The sequence below is a fragment of the Crocodylus porosus genome, unplaced genomic scaffold (assembly GCF_001723895.1).
Source record: "Crocodylus porosus isolate Cpor-Errol unplaced genomic scaffold, CroPor_comp1, whole genome shotgun sequence".
Lineage (NCBI taxonomy): Eukaryota > Metazoa > Chordata > Crocodylia > Crocodylidae > Crocodylus > Crocodylus porosus.
Genome location: NW_017728919.1, coordinates 2,779,429 through 2,801,462, shown reverse-complemented (window position 1 = coordinate 2,801,462; position 22,034 = coordinate 2,779,429). Strand labels below are relative to the sequence as shown.

General features: G+C 43.4%; 1 protein-coding gene and 1 long non-coding RNA gene across 2 annotated transcripts; one reads left to right on the top strand and one right to left on the bottom strand.

Moving 5' to 3' along the window:
- Positions 1-295: 295 nt before the first annotated feature.
- LOC109312375 lies at positions 296-3,936 on the top strand. The gene is made up of 2 exons (XR_002101798.1): positions 296-586; positions 3,803-3,936. It is a non-coding gene; the product is annotated as an uncharacterized LOC109312375 (long non-coding RNA).
- On the bottom strand, positions 2,535-8,027 carry MED26 (mediator complex subunit 26). The gene is made up of 2 exons (XM_019538387.1): positions 7,503-8,027; positions 2,535-4,943 (listed from the first exon to the last, which is right to left on the bottom strand). Exons 1-2 carry the CDS (start codon positions 7,566-7,568, stop codon positions 3,252-3,254), a joined length of 1,758 nt encoding a protein of 585 aa, XP_019393932.1. The 5' UTR covers positions 7,569-8,027; the 3' UTR covers positions 2,535-3,251.
- Between the last annotated feature and the right edge of the window lie 14,007 nt (positions 8,028-22,034).

Genomic DNA, 22,034 nt, shown 5'->3' with positions numbered 1-22,034 from the left:
GACAGGCAGCTTCAGCCCGGGCCGCTCTGCGGGGCCCACCCGCCGCTCAGTCCCCGCCAGACTGAGACCAGCGCGGCAGGAGCCGCCTCCCGCTCCGCCAAGTTAAGCACCAGGCCCCGGGTGAGTGGCCGCCGCAGCGCCGGCTGGCCTGCAGCCCCCTGCCCAGCGCCGGCAGTCCTGCGGGACCCCCCGGCCGCCTGCCCTGCCGCCGCCGCAGTGCAGAGGTGAGTCGGCATGAGCCCCTAGCGCTAGAGGAATAAAGCACCACTGCCGCTAGCAGTACGGGACGGCAGGAACAGGATCCTTTCCCCAGCGGCACTATCCGTCACTGTTGCAGGGTATTTCCTCTCTGCACCCTTTGGAAAAAAAAGGAGGTAGTCATACATCATCATTTCAGCAGACACGGTCTTTAGCTGCTTTTGTCTACAAGTGTGGGGGTCCCACATCCCTGAAGGGATTCGCATACACCAGGGTTTTTGTCAGATTTTACATTTCAGGATAAGGCACCAAGAGTAGAAGCAATAGGCAGAGGAACAGGATCCATGCAAACATGAGAATACAAAGCAATCGGACACACATGTACAAGGTAAACTTCATTTGAACTCGTTTACAAAATTGACAAAAACACCTTGTAAACATCTTCACAGTTGTTGGAGCCCACAGAACTCTTTACACCAACGTAACATGGAAAAATATATAGATGCCAAATCTATTTTTACCCTGGGTTATATCCAAACAGGTTGACTGTCTCCACAAAAACTCTAAAAACTAGTAAGATTTAAAGCCCACAATAAAAAAAAAATAAAATCCAACAGAATCATATTGTCAAGGGGTAAGAGCTGAGCCCGATACTTATTTTACAGCACCACTGGATACAGCAGCAAGTTAGTGGACACCATTGAAAGTCGGAGCATTACCTTCTGCCACAGGGCCCCGGTCAGAATTTCCGCAGAAAAGTGGCCAAGCAGGGGGTGGGGGGAAGGGAGAGGGAAAGAGTGTGCCCAGGTCTAATTAGCAAATAAAAGCATTCCCTGAGATTAGTCCCTATATTGAGGCCTCCTTAATGAGAGGATGAGACACCCCTCCCCTCCCCTCCCCTCCGTCCAAGATGGTGATTCAGGGAAAGAGTAGAAGGGGGAGAGAAAGAACAGAGACTCTTTTGGTGCAAAAATAAATATATTTAAAGTTTTCTACATAAACAAGGTCAAGCATTTCTAGGATGATAAGCCTTCCTAGCCCACCTCCACCATGACTCACAAGATTCATTTAATTTTCCCAGCCCTAAACAGCCTGCATGACCTTATCACTGCAGAAGGGTAAAATGGAAGTAAACTGAAAATATACTTGGAAACATTTCGTGGTAACTAGTTTCTCCATCTGGGAAGCCTCTCCCTATGACCTTAATATTTAGAAAAGAAACAGTGAGGTACCAGTAAGAGATTTCTGAAATACCCATGTACAGCAGATTTCAGTATTTCACCAGCCAGGCAAATCACAAAAGCATTCAGTCTGAATAGAAAGGGTTAGACGTCAAACACTTTTCACATTATTCTCCATGGAACAAGCCAATGCTCATCCAATGAAGCACTTGTATTTTAAAACTTGTATAAATAATTAAGCATCTGATCCTGCTCTCACGGAAGTTTTGCCAAGTGCCTCCATGGAAGCAGGATCAGGGCCCAATGGTGCTTTTCTCGTCACTAGAGGCAGCAACATTACTACAAAAAAAAACTTAATATAGTAAGAGAGAAAACTAATCTCAGAGGCAGTAAAAAAGAAAGTGGTCCTGATTATTCAAGTCATAACAGTTGGAGACATTTAGCCTGCTGTATTGAATATAAGCTGTTTTTAACCAGACCTTGATAAAAGAAGTCATAATTAACATTTGGGATTATTAAGTTACTGAAGAGAAAACCAAATAATTAGCTGGGGTACCTTAACAGTAACTTGTAGGACAGTCTCTAAAACTAAACATGTTCCTCCTGGATTTAGCCAGAGTTTTAAATAAAGTCCAACATATTACTAAATATTGTCAGCACACTTGGAAGACTAAGAAAAGCTGGAAAATACATTGTCTATCACTAATCATCTCCAATTGGCTTAGAAAAATACTAAACAGGATGCAGGTTTGTCACACTATGCAGAACATACTCTGTTTCAGTCATCATCATTTGGCTTGTCTGAACTGGCCAAACTTTAAACAACTTCAAATATAAATAATTCACAAACTTTTTTGTGCAAATTTTTTTTATTTCCACATTTATATCACAATGTGTCCACTTAAAGGACCAAATAGCAAAGTTGCTCCCTTCTGCATCCCAAGAACACAGAAGTCTAGTTACTGTACATTCACTAAGGCTCTTTGTTTTTGCAAATTGCGTTTATGATGGATATCCATAAGGCAAACAATATCTAAAGGAATGGTAACAAGTATATTTCCAGCATACAAACAGGCTTCCTTTTTCCCTCTCACAGTACAGTTACAAACTTGTAGCACCCTCATTACTTTTGGATTCTAGAAAAGGTGATGTTTCCCCCCCTAGAAATTTCCAGATTGGGAAAAGAGAAAAATTATTTGGCTGGTAGTGGTGGGATCAAGTTTGAACAACAACTAAAATAACTAGTTTTTGCAGCATTTCTCAGAGACTGGATTTAAACTGAAACCAGACTAAAATATGTGGATGCCTATGGAATGTTGAGCTGAAGCTGGCTCGCCAGCCTGCAGTGCAACACCTGCTGTTTAAAACCAATCTCTGTACTACATGACTGTAAAAGAACGCAATCGGGGCAGAGATGTGTGATGCAAATAAAACTACAGTTTTTGCACATTTGTCTTGGATATTTCACTGCCAAATAAAAACCCAAATCAAGTCAAATAAATAGATGCATTTTTTGTTAAGGTAACTTCCACAAATTATCTGTACCTGCCTGTAATAAGATTCCGGCATTCACAAAGTGCTGGAAATCATCTTCACTTCTTGGGGACTAACACTTTATAGCTGGCTTGCTATAGAGTTTTGAACTCAATTTATCAACCTCCGTATGCCTTCCTTTGCAATTTTGTTAGTAAACTGGTAGCAGCATTTCACAATAGGAGAATTGAAAGGAAAGAGCTGAAAAGAACCAGCTCCTTCACACCCTCTGCTCGGTGGGCCTCTTTGTCCATGACAGGAGGCTCTCTCCATGTTAAGTGGCATAGTGTCTGCCATCTTTGCTAACTGCAGATGTAAAAGCATTTTAGCAAACAGTACTCAGTCTAGGCAGACATAAGGCAGGATATTCAATCTACCATCATCCCCATGTGGATCTAAAGATATGCACTGCGTCCAATCATACCAGTTACCCTGTGTATCAAAACAACCGTTCACACCTGGCCAGTGATGTTCACGTATTCTGTTGAGATCATCACTTGTGACCTCTCTCGTGATCCCAGGCAAGTCTGTGGGCTTGCTGTGAGGAGCTAGAACATGAGTCTTTCTAGCCTCTTTTCTAGTGCTTTCCTCCTGCTTTAAATATTCAGACATGAAATAGTGAGCACCAGGGGTTTGTACTCCTGAAGACGACAGCAAGCTACTCTGTCTATTTAAATAGGACTGAATTATTTCATTTCTGGATAATTCTTTCCAGTTCGTTTGTTCAAAAGGACTTTGCAGGTTGGGTTTTTGCTCCTGCTCTTCTGTTTCTGTCCTGTGCTGTTCAGCAAGTGCAGGAATTTCTACCTGCAAGGGGTCTTTTTGTGTTAGAGGTTTTATCTGTCCAGTCATGGGATCAAAAGTGAGTTTTCTCTCTTTTAACCTGACAGGTTTCACACCCCCTTCTGTGACCTGCCCATCCAAGTTGACCGTGTAGTCTCTGGGTCTGTACCTTTTCTTCTTTTTACTATCTGAACCTGAAGCAGCATCATCGCTGTCCATTTTTGAAGTGTCCTGTGAAAAGCCAATGTGTGGTGTTAAAGACTCCCCAGGATGTGAGCTGGTTTTACAGCCAGGAGATGTGTGCTGTGGAAATGTCCCTGTTGGATGCCTGTGCTGGCTTTCAGAAGATACCTGCTCCTGCCAATGGTGAGATACCTCAGGTCCTGATTGCTGAGAAACCTCCAGTCTTTTTGCTGGCATTGGAGGTGTTGATGGTTGCATCAAGGATGGTGGTGGTGACGGCACCTGTGCAGTGTCTAAGAACTGGGACCTTTGAGATGGACTAGGCATTGAACCCTTTGGTGAGTATGTGGTATGTTGTCGAGGAAAAGTATCCTGCCTAACACTTCTAGGACTAAACGAGGAACAACGCGGGCTCTTAGGTTGGTGCTGTCCTGCGATTTCTTCTGATTTCTCATGCTGCTGAAGCACTGCAGTCTTTAATAGCGAGGAAGTGCTTGACGGTTTTACAAGTCCTGGAGAACTGGTATGAGGTTTTACAGCATTTACTGGGATCTTACTGTGTTTGTCATTTTCACTGTGTTCTGTCCTGCTGGTTTCAGGCCCCGTGTGCAAGCTTACATCTACAGGACTGGGAAAGCTTTCGGGGCTCCCCCCAATCCCATTAGTTGGCGGGGGTGAAGAGTTTTGCAATACTTCGTGACTTGCTTTGGAAACTTTAGGAGGAGGGGGGCCCTGATGCCCATCCCTATGTTCAGCTTTCCTCTTCCGATTTCCCAGTTTCTCTGGTTTCGGGGAGTTCAGCCTTTGTATGTCATTCCTGCTTTTCAACTCATTCACGGGCTTGGATCCAGGCATTGCAGCAGGTGGCGCTTCTGGTTTACAGTTGTGAGCACCGCCATTTGCTGACCCAGGCGGATTCGGCAATCCTCTTGGCACGGGTTCATTCGGGGTTACTGGTTCTATTAGTTTTTGCCAATTCCGCAGCAATTTCTTGGCACGTTTAGCAAGTTCTTCATTGGACGTTTTCTTTCGTACATCATTGATGAGCTTCCCTAGTCTTGTTTCCTGTAAGTAAATAAGAAGTTTCACAAAAAACATTTATAATTTCCAAGAGAGAGATGGTATCATGACTTAAGTCCTAAAATGCATTTTCACCTGTTACCAGATATAGTCTACCAACAAATATCCTAGCCAAAAAAAATAAAAAAACCAGCTAAATATAATGGCTCACTCTTCTCTTTGCAAGGGGGTTGGTTCGGCAGACCCAAAGGCCTGCCATGCAAGGAAACTACACAAGTTTGCTTTGTTGTCTTGTCTCTTTCCTGGCCAGCGTGCCATGGGAGCCCTTTGCAAAGAAGATGGGAAAGGAAATCCTTTATCAATAGAACTTTGGAAGTGACAGAAAAAAACCTTTGCAAGTTCTGTGGGAAATTCGTCTGGCCAGACAAGGTGCACACTCACCACAAAGGACCACGTGTTGGATAGTGAGGGACACAAAGAAACAGAAACTGAGTCAAGCGTTGTTCACACAGCACCTTTTCCCTCAGGACAAGAACAAAATCCAATGATTTCCGAAGGGATTTATGGATGGTCAACATTTTCAGATGCCTAAACATGACAAGCTCCCCTCAACATGTGACAAAGATACGTGGAGCTCTGTTTCTTGCTTATACTGCAGATATATCCAGTAACCTCAGGCAGCTGCTCCAGAAGCCATACTAAATGGAAGGAGTGCTTCTGGATCAAATTAAATTAAAAACGCATACTGTGAAGGAATCAAGCTGCTTTTGCATGCAGGGAGAATGGCACACATTAAGATACGTTATATAAAATAGGTTTGGAATGGACAAAAGTTTGGATACATCTTAACTGGTGTCCACTGGGAAAGCAGTGTCATTACTGTGGCTTGAGTTAACCAAGCAGTGCTGTGCGGTTCCCGAAAGAAAGATTCCCAGTAAGGTACATAATTTGGAATCCTCCTGAATAGTCTATAAAGTTCTTTAGAGGCATGATGCTGTGGGTTTCAGCAGAACCATCAGCAGCAGCTGACATCCTACTGGAAAAGTAATGCTGCTGTCATAAGTGGAAGAGAATAATCTTTTGAAAGAGATCCCAGTGTATGCAGTCATGAGCTAAAGACGGGAACCTGGAATTTAAGTTTGACATTTTTCATGCAGAATGGGCGAGTTTAGCTGGAGCCTCTGGTGCCTGGCTGACTGAACATTAAACTCTAATAGCAAAGTTTATGAGTTAGAAGTGTAATGCTCAGCCACAAAAGTCAAAGTGTATAACATACTGTTGTACTGTGTAGTGCAGCAATCAAAGCACTTTTCTACCACAGGACGTGTCATACTTGTATGAGAAATACAATAATGTTCAGTTTGCAAGTTTGCAGTTTCCTGGTGGCAGCAACCACAATTCTTAAAGGCCAGGGACAAGAGGACAAAGACCTGTTAGCTGAGCCTCACCAGGTCTGTCTGCCAACAGAGGATTATTCAACATTAGTCTTAGTGAGAATTTAATAGTGCGGCATCCTAGAACAGACTCCTTGGTGGTCCGCAGCATTAAAGCAGCATTGGAAGCTAAACAAACCATCCCAAACTGACAGGCAGTTTTAGCAGAACCACAACTACTTCTCGAGCCACATGCAAAATGCTGACTTGGGGAAGATGCCACCATTGTCAGTCGATATAGGCAGTAGATACAGCAGTATCCCAATATCCTTGCGGTACTCCAACTACAAATATTTTAGACATTTACAGGCAAAAAATCTTTGGACACAGCTCTCAGAGGGCTTAATGAGGCTGATGAATGCAAGCCTATGGATGCACCCTACCGCCAGCAGAGGTGCTGGGCCTTTTCATCTCATAAGGTTTATTCTTAACCAGATCCCACATTGTTTCATAGTTTCATAGTTAGTTTCATAGTTTCTAGGGTCGGAAGGGACCTGAGCAGATCATCTAGTCCAACCCCCTGCCATGGCAGGAAAGAATACTGGGGTCAAATGACCCCGGCAAAATGTTCATCTAACCTCCTCTTAAACACCCCCAGGGTAGAATAAGGTGTACATAAGAACAGTTCAGCGTGAAGGATGAATTGAACAATAAGACCATCCAAGTATGGTTCAGTCATAAGAAGTGTTCTTTCTAGCTGTGTAAAATTCTTGCCTGGGGGAACTAACCTTACCAGTCAGGCACCAAAACAAAATTAGGCATATTTCAAATTCATCCTACGGATGTATACGAGGACACAATTCTGACTGGGTTAAGAAAAAAAAGAAAAGGAAAAGTGACCAGTCATATAACATACCAAAGGCTGAATCAGCCATGGAGTTAACCAGCAGCAAGCAGGAATTACTCTGGTACCTGCTATGAACAGAAAGTGGATTGCACTACATACCTCACCCTCCACTGATCTAGGACCCAGAAAGTCACTTGCTCCATCCTACCAAGATGTCAGGGAAGCCCAGGGGAATTTACTGGGATGACTTTTTAAAAACTCTATTCTTTTCCAAGTTATCTACCTTTGCATTAAGTTATACCTTAAGAGTATTAAAGGATCTTGTACAGAGAGAGTTCACTCATACAATAAGCATGTGTTGATTCCACACGCAAGGTGACATACCTCAAGTGCCTCTTTGGTAATGGGATATTTCTCCAAACTGGAGATTACTTCCAGCACTGCCACCATGTTATGGATCTGCAACAAGGAAGACAAAGTTACTTCATGTTTCACACAGATTTTCTAATAAAAGCATTATCATGAAATTGCCTCTTGGTTTCAGGGAGCTGCATGTCTGCAAAACCAGGACAAGGGCACCAGGCTGATCTCATTTGAAGTTGAAGGAGTTACAGCAACCTTGTTCTGATAAGAAACCAAATCTAACACTGTAGATGGGAATGCATGACCTAGCAATGTGTCTGTGTTTGAAGTTATTGCCCAGGCTACCAGAAGATATGCCCAGTCTGATCTATGGATACATTTACTACACATTAAAATGTCAAATGGGTAAGGCAAAAATATGATCCTCTGCTAATCAAAATTTCTGCTCCTTCAAGTGACCTAGGACAGCAGACCAAAAAAAGGAAAAAAATCCAGGGTGGAAGGCAAAGAAAGTCAATGGAAGCCAAAATAATCACTTTTCTTGTGATCTAGGCAAGAAGCTTTCCAACCCAAAGCCCATGGAACACTTGCTGCTGCCCATACATTGATGGTTCTCTTTGCTCAAATCTCAACGCACTTGAAGGAAAAGATGAAATGGAGAAAGTGTACCCAATTCAACAGTTTGCCAAAAAATAGAAATACTTAAGACAATTAAAAACCAAATACTTCAAGAACTCTGTCATCAGAGTAATATTATGCAATTAATTGGGGACTAAACTGGGACCAAGGGTTTTCTTTGCACTAAGAAAAAGTTTGGGAACTTCCTAAACTGACAACTTTTAGTTTGTCGAACCAGCAAAATGGAGACGAAATAATTTCTAGTCACGTGGCTAAAGACTTCAGCTATAGTGCTGTACCTACTCTGAAGAATAAATCCCTCTCCAGAGTACTTCCTGAAATAATTTTCTCTGAACACTGAAGGACTAAAAAAATAAGTGCAATAGGATTTAAGTGGACTTGGATACTTGAGTTGCCACTTTACTGAACCCTATTTAAGTCCCTGTCAGGAAACAAAACACCTACTTTTCTAACATGCCCTAATCTTAGCCCTAAAATTAAGACACAGAAAGCAGCACCCACAGCCGGAACCTTCTACGTTAACAGCCTTCCAAGGCTACGAGCACAATAGACTAGCGCACGCTCCAGTAAAAAAATCTTCACAACAGCGACTCAGTCTCAAAAAGGAGATCTTGTATAAACATAAAAAAGTGGTAGGTATAAAATTACAGTAAAAAGAAGAAACCAACAAAAGTGTTCTAAGCATCAGCCAGTAACACCACTCCTTTATGAGCTACGATAAAAAATACAATCTAGAGTCTCAAATATCAGCCCCAAATCTGGTATTAGCCCCAAGAACAGCCAAACCAACGCTGCTTTAAATATATGCTAAAGGCCAGAATACCTCAGTGTTTTTGACACCATGGATTCCTATTTGAGATCTGAGTTTCTCTTGTGAACAGATTTGCAATCCTGAAAGCGTTAACATGTGGCACCCTGGCTGAGAATCAGTCTAGCCAGAGAACCAGTGTTCCCTGAAGGTTACTTCTGACCAGGATTCTTGAGGTGGACTCCCCCCCCGCCTCCGCCCGGTGCTGTGCCCGACTGCACATCAGCATACAGCCAGGACTTAGCACCGCGTTATTTTAAGTGGGGCTTGAGCACCCACTCTATTATTTTGGTGCCAGTTTTCCCTGCACCAGAGCAGTGCACTACTTATTCCACATCCCTGCAAACAGCCCAATTCCAGGGAATTTTGGGGCACATCAAAATAAGCCATTTTCACTTTGGAGAAAAAGGTGGGGGGAAACAATCTTCCCTCTTAATATATTTTAGGATGCAAGTCAGGCTGCTGAAGGCATCCTGAATGTCAATAATCAGAGGGACTGTTTTTACAATTCCTGGTAATCCCCAAATATCCCCCAAGCATTTAAGTGACTGTCAAACTGCTGGAGAGAGGCCATACATTCATCTGAAAGTTAACATAAGGAATCTGATCTTGTGCATGTATCCACATGAAAGGGAAATGAGCATTTAAACAGACTGGGAATTTCCAGCAGCAGCTGTCTGCTTCTGAAGAGATACATATACAGAAGCTTTTGGATGCAAAGCTCACTCACCCAAGCTCCTTCACCTACAGTACTCCTTCCAGATAAGGGCTGCATACTACTCCATTCCCCTTCAGGGCAAAAAAGGCAACTGATTCTTGCTCTGAAAACTAAATCCTAGTCTCCACTATGGAAATGCATGGTACATACTATCACCAGCTGTCAGCTCAGACCTAGCACACCAAGTTGGTGTTGCTTTGAAAATTTAGTCTGCTCAAGTGTTGGGAGGGCACCAGGAAGAAACAAAAAAAATCCATTAGACCTTTAGCAGTGTCACACACACGCTTGCCCTTTAGAAGACGCACACACTTGCTCGCCCTTTAGAAGACGCACACACTTGCTCAAGCTGACCACAGCGCATCTGTGGGAGTTTTCTAAAAGCTTATGTTCACCTGGCTCTGAAACGCAAGGGGACCATACAGCTCATAACTGCCCTCTGATAATGTGACACCACACAGACCAACCCAAGATGCGCTGCCTGCCCAGGAAGTACTGTCTCACGCATGAAAGTCTGGTTTTGAAGGACAAGGCACTTCATGGCTCCTCATATGATTGGGATTAATGCCAGAGGTGTGGGGTAAGAAGCCTCCAGGCTCCAGTTAAATACACTGCCTCAAACACAACAATTGTGTGTACATGCGGGGAGGGTCATCACACTTTTTCTAGTCTGTCTCAATATACATGGATTACCTCACTGCATGGAAACTTAAGAATAAGCAACGACAATGTTTGCATTACAGAACTGGATGCCAGAATTCAAGGAACAGGCTTCAAAGTTGTCATCTGGCATCTGAAAAATCTCCGATTCTGGCTTATTCGCAGGTAGATACCAAATCAGTATTTACTAGTTCACCAAGAATTTCTTCTGGCACATTAAATCAACGGAAATCCTCAAAATGCATCTGTTGTGCCCGTCTCCTCTCCTCTTGGTTCATTTTTTTGATCTGCAATGGTTTGCTCTCAGTACTCTTTACAGCAAAAGGAAACACGCTGCTCTGTGTGTATTCTGTCTCCTGTCTTATTACAGAAATCACTGCCTTGAGTAAATGCAGTCTATCTGAAGTCCTCAATCCCTTTCCCAACTGACAGTTAGCATGCAGCTGGCAAGCACCACTTCTGAATGAAAGCAGAACATCCTAGAATGGTAGCATTACATTTTCGCTGATCAGTGAAAGAACTGCTGTACAATCTGTCATCCTGCATCTCTAGTGCTGCAAGGGCAGTCAGTACTGTACACTAGGCTGGGTATGAGAATAACCCTTAGAAATACCAACTAGAGAATCACTGTAGGATCACCAGCTTAATCCTAATGAAGGCTAGAAAAAATTACCAGAGATTTAAAATTTGTGTAATTTGCATTTAAGGATGGGAATTAAATAGCCTCAAAGACCCCTACAGTTTTGTGAAGTTCTCAAGCATTATGCCATTCTTTCTATGAGAAGAGATAATTCCTGCTGAAAGCTGTTAGCCTGAGCTGTAAGTAATGTAGGACTGCGTTCACGTGGAAGGGTCCTGCTATAAAATCTTGACAAATTAGAACTCTTATTTCTGTCCATATTGCCCAACACTACCAAACATAAGCAAACCAGACAGACGTTTAGAGAGTTTACTTTTCCTAGCACAAGCCTCAGTATTCCTTCCTTCTCTGCTGCTCCAGTTAATTTTGCTCTACTGCTACACAATGACAGATTGTTGCACCAAGGCATAAGGATCACCTCTGGTTAAAGATGATGGGCAGACATGAGGAAAATGGTAGGTTATGTCTGCAAACGTGATTTGTTACCGGTGTCCATTTATGGACAATTTTAATAAAATCTAACAGTAAAAATCCAGAGCTAGAACCAAGCCAATCATATATAATGGTAGCTCTATAAGTATCATGTTCCCCAGTGCCTACGTTCTCAATTACATTACATTTCCAGGAAGTGTTATACTTACTCCAAATTAACTGTGTAAGTGCACCTAGAAAATTAATGTTTTCAACACAGTTTTACAATACACAGATCCATCACAGATCTGTTTCTCACAGAAAGTCAGACTCTTTACCTATGACATCTTTTACCCTAAAAATATATCCTGAAAGCCAGGAAAAGGTGCCCTCATGTGGCACTTTGTGGCACTGCAAGGAGCTAAGTGCAACTACTTCACATGCAGAACTGTAATAACAAAGAGCATTAACACAGCTTTCAGTTCCCTCGGATCCCGACTATACCAACTAAGACAGAACTACCACAGTACGGTATAGTAAAGTATCAAAAATGTGTCTCTGTACTATTGACTACACTCAAGGGGCTGGATGTCCAAAGAACTTATTAATAAGAGGCCAAGTTTCCTAGTTAAATCAGTGGGTCAGTTCAACACTGCTGCAACAAGCAATATGTATTACCATCTGAGGACTGGTCAGTGACCCATTGTGCAGTAACTTATCTCAGTTGTATGGCATTTATGTAATTGGATTTCACATCCCGCATCCAATAATAAATTTCAGATGAATGTAAAGAACAGAGCAGCCCTCCGCTGCATCTACAGTATTAGCAGAGAAGAGAGGGTAGAAAAAGCCATGCTTTAGAAAGGATGGCCAAGTGCTAAGAGCTTCAGCAACGGATCCAGTTCTCTGCTCTGAAACAGGCTTCCAGTGTGACCTCGAAAAGGTTATGTTTCTTTGTGCCTCGGTTACTCAACTGCAAGATACACTTCCCTGCCTTGCAGGGGTGCTTCTCAGACATACATTTCAAATTGCCAGACACTTTACACTGTGGCAATGGGGCCATTAAGTACATGTGATAAAAAAACAATGACTTTTAGGGTAGAGAAAGGCAAGTGGCACTCAGGATGAAGAAGGACATATCTGCATACAGGTAGCACTGCACAAGACCCCGGTGTATAAAGCAGCAAGACCAGTAGGCTGCAAGACTTCAGCAGAAAAAAGTGGCAAGCAACAAGATGGAGCCCAAGCCTCCCACACAAGTACAAGTGTCTGCGCATAATGTAAAAGGACGCAAAGAAGCAGCAAAGGGGCTTGGTTATACTCACCTGTAAGCAAAAAGACCAATAAAGTCAAGAACAAATTTCAAGTTGGTATTATCTTATTGCATCCATGACAGTGGATCTCCCCACCACACCAAGGTCCATTAAACTTTTTAAGAGAACCTTTCCATCAAGTCACAAAAGAAAAAGAAAACAGAAAAAAACCCACAAAACTTAACACCGACCCTTTACCCAGGTGCACCATTTTAGCGTGCACAGATTATTGTAGCCAGCTAAGTAATCTTTAATTTCCATGTTAGCAATGTTGCTCCTAGCTTGCCATGTACACATATACTGAAACAAGCAGCACAATATGTGCTTTCCAGCAAGTCAACCTTATCTTAAAACGACTTTGTTCACCAAACTACTGACTGTTCCCTCCCTGGCATCCTACCTGCCCTTGGTCAATTTATTTTCCCTCAAGGCAGTGGCTCATTATCTTATATTGGTCCAGTACATTTCAAGTTCTGCCTTCTTCACAAGTGAGCAAAATTTTTCCAGACAGCTTAAGAACAGTGGGCCATTGTCAGGGGGGTTCAGCAGCGCAGTTATCAACAAGGTGAAAGTGTTTTTTCCCCTCTCACTTCACCATGAAACACCATCCACGGGAGGTTTGTAAACCCCACCTTTCCTCCCAAGGGCATACAGCTAGTAGATTTGCTATACCAAAGGTGCTTATCACCTAAGCGGAATCATAACAGAACCAAGTATTAAGAAGCTCTATAAGCAGATCACCATTTTTACTGTATCAGTACACGCAGCACCCAAATTACATTGTACATACTACACAGAATCAATCATCTCAAACCGCTGTTACCCAATACCAAACAGCTTCGCCTTTCCCACTGTGGAAAGCCCCAAAGTTTTAGTATATCAAAGGATTAAAGTCTGTGCATCTTAAAGTGATCAGGTGGATGGAATATTACACAAATTCACAAAACAATTCCTACCGTGCTATCTTTAATCATCTGCAGATTTGAAGAAAGAACTCCAGGGAGTCATCAGTGCTGTCTGGGTAGACTGTCAAACTCCATTACTTTTGGAAAGAGGACAGGTGTTACTCCCTCAGGTCAGACAGTCTGTGCACACACTGTTAGGATACCACCCATGATACTGTACCCCAGCCACCTAACTGCTACAGGAAATGGGTTCTTAGTGATGAAGAGCTTGGACAGTGTCCACTACGAAGCCTAGACACTAACGCATGGCCAGCTGGTCTGTCGTGCTAGACAGACCATTTCCCAGCATGGTACAGGCATGTACATAATCCTTAAGCCCAGTACCAAGTATTAAGGGTACCTAGGTCCCTTTTTATATGCCAATCAGAACAACTTCCCATTTACAACATACACATCCCACTACTACAGCATCTGTAGGGGACAACATCCACATCCTTCTCACCAGGTAGTGCACACTTGCCACCAGATGGGAACATGTGTTTGCTGGGTCACTCTGGTCATTGATTTGGTGTTCTGTGCTGGTCTTACCAACTCATTCTCTTCCTGTTGACCCTGGGGGCACCTCTAAAACGTAACAAGCTACTTCTCCAGCACTTGGGCAAGCTGTATATGGCACCCCTAGTTTCAAGTTCCTTGGAGCCTACTTTGCTTCATGCGGTTAGCAGGGCCTCTGCAAAATTGCTACATGCACTGATCAATGGTTGTATTAATCCACACTCCAGCAAGGTCTACACATTAATCAGCAAAGGTTTTGTATCTAGATCACTGATAAAACTATGAAACAATGGTGGACCAAAAATTGATGCCAGCAGGACTACATTAAAAATTATTATGTTCACTGATTTTCTCCAACTAACTCTCCTGAGATTATGAATGAGGCAGTTTAATCAAAGCAGTTTGTTCCTCCTAAGACTGGGCATGGTTCCAAACAGAGTGTCTTTTATGCCCCATTTATCTCCGTTTATGACCACTGCTGCCCAAGTCGGAGGTGCTCACCAGAGGCCAGCACACCTTCTGAACTGGTACAAATGCCCAAGCCTCTTTATTGCCAAGGCAAAATTAAGTCCCTTTAAAGTGGCCTGTCAAAGAGTCATAAATGGGTGAGAGCTGTTTTACAAGCTACAATGCATGGTATTGCCAATCACAAGCACTCATGAGAAAAAGAAAATTATAACTATCCCAACAGCCATGATTCTTTTTTTAAGTTTAATTTTGAGTTTGGGTGAGGAGCAACTTAAGTTGCAAGATAAAGATGCAAGGAAGGAGGAGCAGAGAACAGCGAATCCATTTTTCACAAGGGAGATGAGGTAGCAAGGTACCCTGAGCACCGAGCTCCACACTTATCCTCTCTGAAAGGGGCATGAACTACTTTCTCCCAAGCTGTCCTATTTAAACCTTGTCAGTACCCACATGGGGGAAGGTCAGTCTGCCAAGTGCAGCAGCTGTGATCAGTGGTTCTTCATCAGGATACAGGAAAGGGGTATTTCATTCCAGCAGGTCTGGAAATCTAATAACATCCAGAGCCTGAGATGGCCTTTGCCTAGAGTAAAAGTTGCCGTCATGGCATCACCATTGTGCTAGGAGCTCAGAATACCAGACTGTTGGCTTCAAACCACTGAGAAAAAACAGCAAAGAGCAGGCTCTTCTCCAACCTGCTGCAGGTAGCCACCAGGACCCTCTACCACAGCCTTTGCAGTCTGTTCTAAGCTCAGTCAGGTCACAGAGCAAAGGAAGGGAACTGAAGCGGGAGAAGAGAACTCATGCTCCTACACCTGGGTCCCCAACTTAAGGGGATGGACTCCTCCCTTCCCACTTTCCAGTCATGACCTTTCACCTCTTCATCTTGCTCACTTAATAATAACTTTTCCATTTCCATGCAGCAGAGCAATTTTTCTTCTAATCCCAGCTCCACCACTTTGCCCACTAAGACTTCATTCTTCTCTGCAGACTGCAGCAGCCATCACATCTCCAGAAGCAAGGACAGGTAAGAGTGGGTATGCAAAGCATCCAAGAGACAGTTATGGCACAAATCAGTGCCATGGACAGCCAGGCTGCCGGTGACTCACAGTAGAGAGAAAACCCTTCCTGTCAAGATTCACATTCAATTAATCTTTCAGCACAAACTACACAAGCTTCACCAAAGCATAAAAAGAAAGAGTCCTACAGGGAGCGTCCAAGAGCAGCACAGACTACCCAAGACAGGGTCACATACTGCCTGGTGTCCTGCAAGGCAGTTTGCAGTGGAGGGAACATTCACTGCTTCGGTTAGGGTTGCACAAGCAGCTAAACATACCTTGCTGTGAATCAAACAGCAAGAGCAAGCACACTTCTGACCTGCATGTCAGTGCACTGCTTCTCCATATCATTTGCAGACCCACAGGTGTAGGATGGCTCCTGGGTTTTTATCCCAGTAGCCATTATCCAAGTTGGGTACCAAGACTACACTTCACAGCAAAATTTTAGATTGTGCCATCCAGTTGTTTTATTGTGAACAACTAGAAAGCATTTTGGTGTATTGATTCAGTTACGTGACACCTGCTGACTAGGTCAGTAAAACTTTACTCCATTTTAGGACTCTGAATATTCAGGAATTCCCCTTTCCCCCCAATTAGCAGTTCATTTTCACAGGGAACAACGCAATGTGCAATGTAGGTTAAGAACGTAACAGAATACCTCTGTAGTTTTGGTTGATGGTGTCCTTGCTACTAGTCTACCATCGAGTCTATGAGTGGACACCCTCAGAACATGGAGCTGTGAATGACATTTTCTTGGTGTGGTTTAGTATCTGTTTCTCCAGAAGGGCTCTGCCCATGCAGTGGTGCATTTGGCTTTATTGCAAGGTGGTGTTGCAGGGGTTCCCTTTTCTCTTATCTCAATTATTTTTTTTCTGACACAGCCTCTTATAAATGGATTGAATCTGCTAATTTGTTACATATGTTCTTAGTCATTTCACCAAACAGACATTGTACCGTTTTGGATGTAATTTCTTTAAATTAACAGTTCTGCTTCAACTTTTGTTATGAGGTTGTCATTGTGAACTGGTGGAAATTCTCGTGATGTGGGTCTTCACGGGAGATTCTCTTAGTACAACCTTTTATTCTCATTGCTTCTTGTGTGTCAGTCTCAGATTCTTTAGGGTATAGACTGTGTTACTGCAGTATTTTCTTACTCACATAACTTCCAAATTAGCATCTTCTGTAAACGAGGGAAAGAAATTTTAATAGCCTGTAGGTGGATCCTTTCCATGACAAAATCATACAGAAAGATGCATGCATTTTAACTCCCTAGTTATTAAGAACGGTTGCCATACATAAAACATCTCTTTCCATTCTTTTATTTTATATATATATATATATTACTGAAAAAGTTTATTCTAGACAGTTGTTCCGTCTGCAACCAATTGGTTCTTTTTAGTGACCCCTCTTTGGTGAACTCTGAGTACAGCATTTCAGAGTACTCCTTTACAGTGACTGCCTTCTGTCTGCTGTCCATCTTTATCTCGAGACCCTGAAGAACAAACCAGGATGTTTATTTCTTACCACAAAGTGAGAGAGTTAGTAGGTTTTCATTGTTAACAGCAATCTTAAAATGGCCAAAAGAATTTGTGCCTCAAAACACACAAGCAACTAAGAGCAGAATAGGATCACTTGATTTTAAAAACAAGTCTCCACACAAGAGGCTCAGACCATCACAGAGAATCAGCTCCTGTGGGCTTTCCCTCGCTGCAGAAGTGGATTATAACTTGAATGCCACCACTTTGCTTTTAAGCTTTGGGACAGAATTCTTCACGTGGCTGCTTCATCAGGGACAGAAGCCATGTGGGAGCTAGCACAACTCATCAGCTGCTCAACCTCCAATTTCTTTACAAACTTCTTCCCATGGACTCAGCAAAGAGCCAAGTTCTCCTATAATTCACTGGGAAAAGCTCAGAGCAATTCAGCTCGCTGCAGCCCAAGAAGTATGGAACAAAATCTCAGATGCCTTCACCCCACACAAGCGAGTGCAGCGCCACTATGGATACAGAAGCAAAGTGTAATTTCATGGGATGGCCACTCACTCCAGGAAGAACGCAGACAGTTCACACGAATTCTGCACTGAAGACAGACCTTCCTTCTCACAAGGCCCCAGTGCAGCTAACTGAGCAACTGAGGCTAAGAACAGGGGTTGAGGGAGCTTGGAAGAACAACTCTACTGCTTTGACCTGGACTTCCCTCAGTAGCCTCAGGCCCTACAATTCTTGGGATAGTGACCTTGCTATAAAGTGACACAGCCCCTCCACCGGATGAGCCCACTGACACCTGATTAGATTTTTCTTCCATTTTTCCTAGAGAACGGCCATAGATAGATACAACATGGGTGAGCCCTTGTGTAGCTTTTCCACTCACTAAGTTTCATCCAATATGGCCTCAAAAATGCGACTACAGTATGACATCTGTGGAGTATGTCCAGGACAGCCAAGAAGGGCTGCAGATGGTTCTGGCTTTCATAGTAGCCACAACCTGGTATCAATGCAAGTACTACTGTGCCAGCCACTAGCATTTTTGGAAGCGCTACAAGCAAGAAGCAAAGCTGTTGCAAACTCTAAAAGCTATTTCAAGCAGGAATGAACAAGGAAGATGTGGAGGTTAAAGCTGACAGACCCATCTGGCTTCAGGTGACCTAACAGAAAGCAACTACAATTAACTTGGTCCAGCTGATAACTGTACTGAAACATCAAAACAATCCTTCTCACTTAATAAGTGACTCTGAAAATTGAATTAAAATGAGACCAACTACAAGTAGGCCCTGTGGTGTGATGCAAGGCAACCCCCTGCAACTTGGATTTTGCTGTGCTGGCAATCAACTCAGAGTCTCAAAGCCTCCTTCCCTCTGCTCCAACCCAGCAGCCAAATCTTCATCGGGACACAGACACGCAGCATGCAGACTCCTGGCAACTATTCTGGCATCCAAAGCAGTTTAAAACTCCAAGTTATTTAAAACATACAACTTGATTTTCTGTTTAATTCTACACAGTAACAGCTAAGACATGCACTAGCTTCTCTGAGCTTCTGCTGCTTCCTTCCACTTGATAAACTTATTAGCCATCTACGGAAAAAGGTAAAACTAAGGAAAAGGCCATGCCTGTTCTAAATTCACCAATGTGAGGCACTGCTCAAAAGAAAACCCTGTCTTACCTCTTCCCTATTCCTTATAAAGTTTCAAGGGAAATGGATGGAATTCAGCCTTACAAGATGAGCTCCCTTCTATTACTTCTACTACTTTAAAAAAAAAAAAGTTAAAAAGTTAAATTAATACCGGCACAGATGCTGCAACCCGGAGACACGGAAACAACAGGCCGACAGGACTGGAGGATCACGCAAGCCAATTCAAGTAGTTTAGGCCACGTCTACATTCTGTGGGCAGAGGACCATCAGACCAGAGTGACAGCACATCCATGCACTTCTAGCAGCTCCACTATAGCAGCTGCTTTGCCAGTGCAGAAAAGCACACCTTGGAACGGCAGACCTTGGGGCTGCCTGGTGGGTGGCAGCAGTAGCCTTAGTCCACTTGGCAAGAGTACAGCAAAAGGTGGAGCACTGGCAGAGTAGAGGATTCAGCCCTTGCAGAGGAGGTTTGAGTGCAAATGCCATCCATTCTGCCAGCCAAATTTTGTGGTATAAACTAGGCCATAATCTATTACTAATAACTCAGATCCTTAAGCTTGTTCTTGGCAGTCTAAGGAGAGAAGCCACAGCTGCAATCTGGTCTGAATGGCAGCTTGATTTACAACCAAGACATTTCACACAGTAAGCACCTGATGAGGGTGTTTGCTCACCAATACAGATTTGAACCAGGGACAGAGGTGGTAAATGAGTGATGAGGAGGGGAGAGGAGGGGGAGAAGGGAAGAAAAGAGCTTTCAATCCACAAGTTCATACCTCCTGCCTGCCTTACTTATTTATCTTTCATGTTTAAACTCAAGAAATGGTGATATATATTTACCCACTAGAAACTAGCAATTTCATTACAGACTTGACCCATATGTGGCTGAAGTACAAGGAACTTAAACCTTAGATTTACAATAAACGTTTGCCAGTCAAGGATTAATAAATCTGATTTCATGGATATCACTACCCAACCTCAGAAAAACATGAAACACAGCATGATAAAAACAGGCTGGGAAGAGAAGGGCAAGGGATTTGGCTCAGTGGATGTCTGGTTTCTCAGTGCATCCTGTGCTAAAGAAAAATATTGCTACTTTTAGTAACAGAGGGCAGTGGGGAACCTCTTCTCTATAACATTTCACACAACATACAAGTTGCAGACACTTCTACAACATGTTACAACCAGAATGGAAAAGATCCCACCTACTTTTCTGTCTCGTATGTGCCAATCACTGTAGCTGATCTATTATACATTTCAGTTAAATTAATGTTGACACCTGCTATTTGACTAGTGTCCTTACAGCATTTTTTAGTAAAATGAGCCTGATTAAAAGGAACAGAGAATTTGACATAGTGGGAAGGCTTTTGGATGAGCCAGTGCTTGTTTGTATAATCTATTTCTTATATGCATCCTGGGGGGGGTGGGAAACAGAGGGGGAATGTATATATATTTATACACAACATTTAGATCTCAGTATATTTCTCTGGGACTGGTGGAACAGGTTTCACTGTTAAACTTAACATGTACATAAATGAAACATCTTGTTCCCAACCTAGCGAGTATTATGAGCAAAGCAAAGATGTAAAAGCTGAAGTCCCCCACCAGACTTTCAGATAAGACCACATGTATGCACGCGCATGTGTGTCCAGCTAGGGTAACAGATTAAAAAAAAAAAAAAAGGAATATGCACAAAGAAGTCCTGAAAGCCATGACTCTAGTCATGCCTACACTGGAGCAAGTTTACTGGAATCAATCCATTAGCAAATCCTTCTAAATGGGGGCAGAGCCTATAACCCAGGAAAGTTATTTTCCCAGAATAGTTCATACTAGCGGCTCCCCACACAAAACTGCTCTATAGGCAAGGGAATTTTTTTCTGGTATAGCTCACCTTTCAGCGACATACCTGCCAAATAGGACAGTCCTCCTCCCTGCAACCCCCCCCCAAATTATGCCGGCACAGCTGAATCATTCAATGAAAATTAGGCCTTGGGGTCAAACTGATTTGATAAACATGAATGTGAATGACCACTACTCATTTTTATTGTGATTAAACAAGTCCTAGCAAATTACTCTAACATAGCATAGGTTTTGAAAGAAAGCTTCTCTTTGCCAGGATTTTCTGATTGTGAGCACCAATTAGCTCCAACAGTTAGAGAAACTGCTGCACTTCTTAGATTTGTATAGTCCAGAGAAAAAGCAAGCTTCATTTAACATCTCTTATTAAACCTACATTGTTGGAAGGGATGTTTGACAAGCATTTGGGCACAAAAAGCCCTTCCCCACTCCTCTGATGCCACTCTAAAGTTGCTTATAATTTACACTGAGATTCAGGTTTTTGAGGTGTTACTAACTTCTAAACTGAAGCATCTCCCTTATGAAAACCATGCAGATATTTTATGTTCAACATCTACACTGATGGACAATTAAGTGAGATGCAGCAGTAAACCCTGCATATGCAGGGTTTCTTTGGGCTTTTTTAACTCATTAGAAATTCAGGCGTGTTGGAGTTATTTTATTGGAGTTAATGTAAGATGAGATGTGTACAACATTGCACTCGAGAACTACAGGTATCGGGCTGATTTTTCTCCAACTTTCACACGGCAGAATGACACAGATGTAGCGGAGAGCCCCGGAGACGCCATTAGCCTTTGCTACGGCAATATGCATTTGCTTCCTTCCAAGAGCCCAGCACTTTTGACCCTGGCAAGCCTGAAACGCCAGCTTCACATGCCCTGTGAAAGGCAGGGCTCAAGCCCGCCCATCCCAACCCTGTAGGTACTGACATCCACAGCACGGCCAGGGGCCCGCGGGCCATCGGAAACCACCTATAATGGAGGTCCTGAGCTGCACCCTTGTTTGCAACCCCCAGGGTGACGTCCCGGCTGACGATCTGAACGGGAGGGCTGCCGTGCAAGTCCACACCGCACAGAAGCGGGAGAGCGCCTTTGCCAGAGACGGCAGCGTTTAAAGCCGAGTTACTTAGAGCAGAAAACCAAGAAAAAAGTTTTCAGTTAAATCCAGTTACACGTGAAACATGCTGGCTTCGCTAAGCTAATACCACATCCTCAAACTGGCCGATAAGCCTATTAGTGCCCTGCAGAAAGGATAAAGACCAAGCAGAGGCCAGGGCTGCTCTACTCTCCCCCAGGACAAGCTCAGCACCCCTCAGCCCCCATCTGCCCGCCCCCCCGTGGGGCCCCGCGGAGGGCGAGGGGCTGCCCCGGCACTGCAGGGCGCAGCTCCGCCGAGCGAGGCCGG